The sequence below is a fragment of the Cryptotermes secundus genome, unplaced genomic scaffold (genome assembly GCF_002891405.2).
Source record: "Cryptotermes secundus unplaced genomic scaffold, Csec_1.0 scaffold68, whole genome shotgun sequence".
In the NCBI taxonomy this organism is placed as follows: Eukaryota; Metazoa; Arthropoda; class Insecta; order Blattodea; family Kalotermitidae; genus Cryptotermes; species Cryptotermes secundus.
In genome coordinates this window covers 101,075-110,399 of record NW_019722422.1, presented here as the reverse complement: position 1 = coordinate 110,399, position 9,325 = coordinate 101,075, and the positions used below count along the sequence as shown (strand labels likewise).

General features: G+C 37.3%; 1 protein-coding gene across 3 annotated transcripts in view; it reads left to right on the top strand.

The window, feature by feature from the left end:
* The first annotated feature begins 796 nt into the window (after positions 1-796).
* The window catches only part of LOC111861265, a 16,560-nt gene continuing 8,031 nt past the window's right edge, over positions 797-9,325 (top strand). For 2 of the 3 annotated variants that reach the window (XM_023845688.2, XM_023845686.2), the window contains exons 1-6: positions 797-1,707; positions 3,173-3,408; positions 5,589-6,200; positions 6,782-6,968; positions 7,470-7,953; positions 8,047-8,217. In XM_023845688.2, coding sequence (XP_023701456.2) covers positions 1,602-1,707; positions 3,173-3,408; positions 5,589-6,200; positions 6,782-6,968; positions 7,470-7,953; positions 8,047-8,217 — 1,796 coding nt within the window. In that variant the 5' untranslated portion in view covers positions 797-1,601. The remainder of the gene's footprint in view (positions 1,708-3,172; positions 3,409-5,588; positions 6,201-6,781; positions 6,969-7,469; positions 7,954-8,046; positions 8,218-9,325) is intronic. The other variant, XM_023845687.2, reaches the window with a different exon arrangement.

Here is a 9,325-nt window from a genome sequence, read left to right as displayed (position 1 = left end):
TGGTTTAGAAGTAAACACAGAGAAAACTAAGTATATGTTACTGTCTTGTCACCAAAATGCAGGGCAAAATCATGACATAAAGATAGGAAACAGATGTTTCAAAAATGTGGCACAGTTCAGAAATTTGGGAACAACGATAACAGATGGAAACCCGATTCAGGAGGAAATTAAGAGGCGATTGAACTTGGGTAATGCTTGCTGCCATTCAGTCCAGAACCTTTTGCCTTCTCGTCTGTTGTCCAAAAACATAAAAATTATAATATACAAAACTATAATTTTGCCTGTGGTTCTGTATGGGTGTGAAACTTGGTCTCTGACATTAAGGAGGAACATAGACTGAGGGTGTTTGAGAATAGGGTGTTGAGGAAAATATTTGGACCGAAGAGAGATGAAGTGACAGGAGGTTGGAGAAAACTGCATAATGAGGAGCTTCATAACTTGTACTCTTCTCCAAATATAATTATAATGATAAAGTCAAGGAGGATGAGGTGGGCAGGGCATGTAGCACGAACTGGGGAGAAGAGGAATGCATATAGGACATTGATGGGAAAGCCAGAAGGAAAGAGACCACAGGGAAGACCAGGGCATAGGTGGATGGGCAAAATTACATTGATCTTAGAGAGACAGGATGGGATGGTTTGGTTTGGAGTGGATTGATCTGGCTCAGGATATGGACCAGTGGAGGGCTCTTGTGAACATGGTGATGAACCTTCAGGTTCCATAAAATGCTGGGAAATTCTTGAGTAGCTGCAGATTTGGCGGCTCCTCCAGAAGGGCTCAGCTCCATGAGTGATTAAGTAAGTAAGTAAGTAAGCATTGCTGGTGGATTGGAGTTCAGTTATAAATGAATAAATTTGTTTTATTTGGCACCTTTCTCCTTGCAATATGAATAACAGATGTAGGATTTGAGGTTCTTGTGGTAGTAGTTTAAAGGTGTTCTGTCTTCTGGAATACAATATTGCATGTTCTGTTGAAAATCAGCCTATGTTTTGGAGGAACATGTCACCATCTTCAGGGTGGAAAGATAATCCAAGTAAGAAACAAGTATGAAGCAGGTAGCAAGAAGATTTTCATGGTGGTTTCTTGATTGGATTATTCTTCAACCCTGAAGATGGATCTTCCAAAATGTTGGTCGATTTTCAGCAGAATACACATCATTATATTGCAGAAAATAGAACTGTTCGTACATAACAGAGTTCAAAATCCTTTTTATGAGGAAAATTATTATAAACAGTTATTGTGTCTGACAAACACTGAATGCACTCTCACATGAATAGTTGGAGTATAGTGTGTGTTTATGAGTAACCCTTTGACTGGCAAGCCCTGATATGGGATCACCTGCTAGAAATACCAAGGCTGCTTGAAGATAAATTCAGTTGCACAGAAAACACACAATATTTCCTCAAATTACCTCCAAACAACCACAGGTATGGATAGGGTGAAAGCCTGTTATTTCCTGTAAGCATCAATAAATCTCAGTTGATGCTGTCTTTTGACAGAAATGCAGTTCTGAGCGAATACAAGTACACGTACATTGAGCTAATGTAAGGCACAGAACTGATAATGTTCTAGACTGCATGCTTATTTAATATTTCTAGATTATGGAAGGTATACTCTACTATGGTCAGAAGTTACATAAAAGAGTAATTATGGAAAAGGCACAGCAGAGGGAGATTCTGAAGAAGATTCACGTTGAAGAAGGAACAGGTGATGTAATGTGTAGTAATTTCATATAATGTTAAGATATGTATGACTTGTTATACCATAAACTCTTGGTTATCTGATATCCAAGTATCTGGAATTCTCATCCAACCAGCACTTATTTCAAAGAAAATTTACCATTTTTATACAGTTACTTGAAAACACATTTGTGACATGCATATGTTCAACTGCCACATGATAGTTCTCCCAACTTCCCTTAGTTGAGCTACCTGTCATCCCCCCTAATGCACATTAATGCATGTGCCATTACAGCAGAGGCTAGTTGAATTTGTGGTTGCATTACAGGATGTGTATCCGAAGCCTTTCATCTGTCTGTCTGATATGTAGCCTAGGAAGACTTTCACATATTAACGAAAGCAAGAATGTATTGTTTTGACTGTGTATTGGGTTTCTGTAAGAATTCTTTGCACACAACTGGCAGAGTCATGTGACCAACAGACTGAGTTCTCCACGCTGCATGTTGGATATCCTTCCATTTGATTTCACCAAGCTGAAGTTATTTCAGTTTTTAATGGCTGTTGTTGGGGGCATGCCATAACGTAGTTGGTTGAGGCACTATGCTACAAGCTGGAAGGTCACGGGTTCAAGTCCCAATGAGGTCATTGGATTTTTTCAATTGACCTAATCCTTCCAGCCACACTATTGCCCTGGGGTCGACTCAGCCTCTAACAGAAATGAGTACCAGGAACTTTCCTGGGGGGCAAAGTGCGGCTGGTGCGTAAGGCTGACAACCTTACCACCATCTTTGAACCGGTTGTCTAGATAATGTGGGACCCTCAATGTCTCACAACCCTATGGGCCTCCAAGGCCTGTTACAGGGATAGCTAAAAAAATGTCTGTTGTTATATCTTACCATTGAAATATTAATAGAAAATGACACCTGTGTCTAGCGGTTCACTTCTTGTGACTTGCAGTGACTCTTTAAGACTATGTATTATAGGTAAGTGATATACAGATAGTGCAGAAATTTTTGCAGTCATTGATCTTGGTGGACATGTGAGTTCTCATAGAACCACTTGGAGCTTTCAAATAAGTTTGAAACACCTGGCTAATGACAGGATGAATTGCTGGATGGAATGAAGTAATGTAATATTTGTGATTCATATTTGGAAGGTGTTGAGGTTTAATCTCATCTGGGACATTGGCTGTCCTGTTTGAATTTTTCATGGTTTGTCTCAGTCCCTCCTGGCAGCTTGGTGGTGGGGGACTAGTACCTTGATTTGGCCTTGACCCTTTTCTTCCAAATCCTTTCCAAGTTATCATTTGTCTGTCATCCATTCATTTGATGCTATGTAGGTAACTGAAATCATCATTAAATAACACACAAATAAAAGTAAATTTGAAGAATTTCGGTTTTATTAAAATGTCTGCTATTTATATCTCTTTTTTGTTTCCTGTAAAGTGATGGTGTTCCTCCAGGTTTATTTTAACAGTATTTTATTCCTATTAGGTGTTCACTTGGGATTGAAGAAGATGTATGTGAGAATTAATCAGTTCTATTTCTGGAAGGGATTATATGTAGATATAGCAAATTTTGTGAGTCAGTGCAACCAGTGCTCAGAAACCGCAGAAGTACAAACCAGTGGCCATGGACAACCGCAGCAGTTGGCGCAAACTAATAATGGAGATGATTCTGGCAAGTACAAGAATACAAGAAGTGGAAATGAAAGTAAAGTATGGCAAAAGGTGAGAGAAATATTGTTAAGCTTTTTGTGCTTCATGGCACCTGCTTTCCTTTATTGAAAATAAGTTTTAATGACATTTTTCTTCTGTGTAATTACGGAGAGGCAGTGGTAATGAAGTGTAAAAGAATTATCAGGATAATCACTTGCTGGTGAATTACTTGTAATATTTTTCTGTTATTCAGTTTGGCTGACAGGTTAAACATGACTTGATTCCCATTTTTCAGAAATTGCATCTTCAATTAAAATCTTTCATTTTACTAGGCTCAGCAATTTTGGAGGAAAGTATTTATGTCTGTCGATTTCTGTTATTTTCTTTAAAATATTTGTCCATGTCATAACAATACAAAAATACTTTTTAACATCAATGATTTACAGAACAGAGTTGACTCAGCATTAGTCTTGCATGAAGGAAGTATGTTATTCAACTCTTAAACTGACACCCAGTTATTCTGACTGACATATTTCCCAGTTTCCAACAGTGCCACAGAGTAATTCTGTGGAAGTGGTTCCTCATAATTGCTTCAAAGTACCTTCCATCTAGATATTTGTGTGGATCCTGCCATTCTGTAAAATATTGTGACATGTTGACCCCTACCTCCCCAGCGGCACGTAGCGGTAACGTAGCGCTCGCGTAATAGGCGAGTCATCACCCCGCCACTCTCCCCGCGGTGACGTCACGAGCGGAGCCGAAGTTAGCCGAGCCCCCGCAACCTGGTAGCTATGCAACGCTCGGTGACGCAACACGGTGATGCGGAACCGCTTCCTACTGTGACGTGGCACGCAACAGGCAACACTGCGGCTATATAAGGGAACTGCACAGCAGCTAAGAGTCAGTTGTAATGTGGCTACTGCAGAGTTGTAACGTGGCCATCGACGAAGACAGTTCCGAGTTGTAACGTGGCCATCGCCGAAGATAGTCCTCGAGCTACCTCCGAGAGTTCCGAGCAAGCCTACGAGGCAGTGCGTTATCAGCGAGTTCTCAGTTAGCAAGTTACGAGCTACAGACGCGTGTGCGATAACCAGTGATAACCAGTTATATTTGGAGTGTGTAATTCAGGGAGACTTGTATAGCTCCCGCGTTATTAATACGTGAAGACTCTGGAAGATAGTGTCAAGAGATTTTGTTGTAGGGTTTGTAAACTGTGGAAACCCGTAACATTGTGATAACTAATTGTAGCCGATATTTGTAGATTGTTCAATAAACCAATTAACGATCTCTACGGCATATTCAGTAACGAAACACGTTACAATATATTAAAAATATGACAACAAGACACACGCACAACACACAACAGGAGAGAATACAACCCACCAACTCAAACACACATGAGTATTGAGGGGACTTATATATTAACAACATAAGCAACAACAGAAGACAACAGTTTCCTCACCCAGTAATATTTAGCACCTGATGATGACCGCATTGGCCAAAACATGTAGTGATAAACTGGTGAAGTAAATAACTTTTAATAAATTTTATAGAACATAGCATTGCACATGAGACTGTAAAAAAAACTAACCCTAAGTGAAAAGTGCAACATGATGCTACATTATAATGTTACCAAGCCTAAAGACTGCGTAAATGCAAGAATTGTTTCTCATCACTCATAAAATATATTTAAGTCTACATGGATGAATTTTCATTAAATTTAATATTGGTAGCACTAAGAAAACATAAGTAGGAGCTGCAGTGATCGCCATGTTACGGGACATTCCAGATTTGAACCAGAAAGAGAAGAAGTTATAATAGAAAAGAGAAAACTTATGGACTTTCAGATATGATGGTCTCTGTGTGTTTAGAAATATGTATGATTTCTCATTGTAGACTTAATGTCGCTTATGTACTCACACTGAAAGTCAGTGTGTCTTTCTGACATGTAATTTGTTACTTCATCAGTGATTATTAAACAAAACTGCAACTCATAAATTTCTGAAGCTATTTCTCAGCTAACCTTATTTGACATTCATCAGGTTGAAGTTGTGATCAGTAATAGAGAATTAAATTGTATAAATTTTAAATTACCATTATTTCTAGCCTTCCTGCATTTGAAGGAAAGTGGGATTTGTGTCTTCATTCAACAGGCTTTGTATCCCAGAAGCTATGACTCTTCCTTTAAGAACTTCTTATTTAAATTTAGTTTCAGGGTTGGAATCTAATTTTTGTTTTCTTCATTTGTTTAGGTGGAATTGAAACTGTATGGGCCCTATCCAAAGACTGTTCTCAAGAATGAATTCATTATTACAATAGCTGATCCATTCAGTCACTGGGTCGTTGCACGTCCCGTGCCGGGCAATAATCATGCCTGTCATATAGCTCATTTTCTCTATAAAACTTTTTGTACATTTGGATTTGCAAAATGTAGTTTTGTTGGTGTTCCACAAGAAATTCTAGAGACAGCACAATGTAAATACAAGGAATATGTATCACGGTTACAAGATGCTTTTTTAACGTGTGGTTTAATGGAACCACAGCTCACATCGGTGTGCGGTACCACAGTACACAGTTTGCCTTTCTTTCTACAAGAGAACCTAAGCCAGTGCACTTGGGTTGGAAAGTTCTTGGATGAATTTGTGGAAACCAGTCCTCATGCATGGGATCTGGAATTGGAGAGATTTCTCTTTCAGTATTGTACCACAGTTGGCAGAGAGTCGTCCTCTCCCTTCACCATCATGTTTGGTCGCAACCCAGTCAGTTACTTGGAGAAAGACAAAGAGAACCATAATGTGACAGATGAAGGGAAACCTGCTGAAATTTTATGTAAGAGGAGGAGGCTGCAGAGTAGTCTATTACAAGTAAGTTTTGGCAATATTTCTTCTTGTTTCTTAGGTGTTTCTTAAAAATGTTTAGAATGTCCTGATTGCTGTCAGTAAGCATCACTTATGGACAGAATTACTGTATGTTATTGAATGCCTGTCATATTTGTTTCTGAAAATGAGCAACCAAAATTTTGGGTGTGCAGTTTATTCATGATTAGGTTGGCAGTGAGATGTTGTCCATTCGTTGAGGTTGGCAATAGTCCATGGCCTATTTACCATGAAGAGCACTCTCTTTATCAGATTTCTTGATTTGTTAGTATTATTTTATCATATTTCTGCTTATCTTTTATTATTATTATTTTGTATCTGTATAAATTATATACTGTGTTCTGTAAAAAGGTCTTGTATATCTCATGAAAACGTTTTAAAATTTCGGTGCTGAATTCATATGGGAAGCTACAGTTATATTAATGACAAAAAAAATGTGTTTAAGTGAAACTTAAGACAGTCTCACTACTGATGCGTCATTAAATAACGAACTTAAACTTAAGAAGTAAGAACATCAATTTAAGATACATGTTTATTTTTTAATGTAATTTAAGATATCTATTTTTTAGTGTCGCCATTGTGAGGAGGTTTTTACATCCAAGATATCATTCCGTATTCATCAGCGTAAACATACAGAGGAAGTTCATTGTCAGGGTACACTTGAAAGGCAAGAACCTACTGGACCAGCTGCTGAGAAAGTGGAAAGACTGCTGGAAAGAACAGTTCTGAGGCAAAGACAGAGGTTATTTAAGCATGGTGAGTAAAAGTGAAATTTCTTCATAATATTTGTAATGCCTTCATGTGTTGCCTGTCTGACAACTTAGGTAATGCAAACATTGGGATGTTGAAGGAAATGAGATATACGGAAATAGTGGAGAGTAAGGATAAGTTGGGTAGGATGTTTATTTCTTCACTCTGTAATCTCTCTCTTAAGATAACTTTAAAAAAACTTCTCAGGAATCTCGTACACAGTTGCTATAGTGCATGCATTTGGATCTATGCAGTTCATTTTGCCAGAGATTTTGTGCTGGTATATTTTTGCTTTTCTGAGAACCAGAACTACAGGGAATCCTAAACCTATCTCACTGATGTGTGGTTAGTTTCATGACTTAATCTGCAGATCTTCATAGAAAAAATATATGACATTCATAAGCCTGTATGATAGTGTTTATTTTGTATTATATCCATAAGTATGTCATTTTTGTATTAAATTCAAATTAAAAACAGTAATTGAAACTAAAATATATTTTGTTACAGATGATGAAAACAAAGATCACCTCCCGTCATCTGACAAGTGTCCAAGTCAGACTTTGTTGGTTGAAGATCCCTTGTATTCTGGTAATGGGATGACAGATTCTCCAAGTTGTTTCTCAGATAATGGAGTACTTTCTCTTGATTCTGACAATGTTCAAAATGTTAGCACATCCACATCACCTCAATATAATTCAGCTCGGACTTGCCAAGAAGAAACTGTGAAAAGTGATGGGAACACACAACAAATTCTTGAGAATTCCCCTGACAACAGTCAAGTTACTGTATCTGGAAAAATGGAGACTTCTGTTCAGGATCTGAGACATTCTAATGATGTCAGCATTGTTGTATACACTGAAACTGATGTGCCAGATACATTACAGACAAACAGCAAAGGTAGAAGTGGAAGCTATACGTACAAACTAAATGAAAAGGATTCGTCTGGAATACAACTGGAAGCTATAAATTACCCATTGGAATCAAGGTCTTGGTACTACATAAAAAGAACTTTTTTCTTTTTGTATGCAGTTTTATGATGTTATTAAATTTTCACTTATGCAATACAAACCTGTTGTATTTTTAGGAATGAAAATCAGTGTGAAGAAGGTGCTCCTAATAAACCAAATAAAAGCAGTACTATTTCTACAGCTGCAGAATTGTCTGATGTATTCTACTGTGATATCTGTGGAAAATTCTTCATGAAGAAAACAAGACTTATTACTCATATTGAACAACATTCTAATCCTGTTTTAAAGTAGGTATTTTCCTGAATATTTTGATTCACTGCATATTCATATGAGACATATAAAATCTTATTTATGTTTCTTGGTAAATGCCGGTCCTGATTAGTTGATAATGCTCATATTCACATTTTTTTCACCCAGTTTTATCAAATATTAATGAAGTGGTCCAGAAGTTTAGAGAAGAGACAGACCTGCTGTGCCAGTGGTAGTAGTTTTTCATGTCATATAAACAACATTCAGACAATATTAATACTTTCTATATGCATGTGAAAGGAAAATCTCCACAAAATTTAAATTTGTCTGACCTCATACTGAAGTAACATGGTTGTTGGTTTGTATTAGTGATTGTATATTAATTTTAAATGTTATCAGTATGTTGACTAAGATAGTGGTAAAAAAGTCAAATTATAATGATGGAGTTTAGTATATAATAAAATTCTAGAGGTGGTTAACCTTTAAGTGACGGCCCTTTAAATTATGGTAATGGCAGCGGGACGGATTTGATTTAAATACCCGCAATTTTAAAGCAATAAAAACTGTAATCATTTCCTAAAATTGCTGTGATTTCTACAATTTTTGTGATAAACGAACCAAATAAACGCTGTTTTTTTCTAGAAAGAATGTAGGATCAGATATTGTAATTTACAGACTTTATAAAATGTGTAAAAATTTTTAGACTGATTCCAAGTATAAAATTCCCAAATTTGTCATCTATCTACAAGAATTCATACAGTTCTTGGAACTAAGAATGCTGTATGTAGATGTGGCAACACAGCGGATGGTTATGTAGACATGTTTAGTCTTGCATGTCTCAAAGCTTATACACGTACCTTCTTTCGGTATGCAGAGATGTGGGCGTCTATCTCTTTGTTTATAAGAACGTTGATTGTTTATACACAACAAGTTCTCTGTTCTGACCCTGCTCGGTTAGTTTATCAGAACTTTCAAGGCTATCGTCTTTATACCACAGCCAAGCAGTCATACAGCTTCAAAGTTTCGCAGCGAGAACAGTGATATTGTCAGCTCACCATGGCGTCGTCTCGTTTGGAAGATTCAGACATTTTTCAACTCATAAATGACTCCGAATCAGATTGTTTTACTGACAGTTCTGAGAGTGGC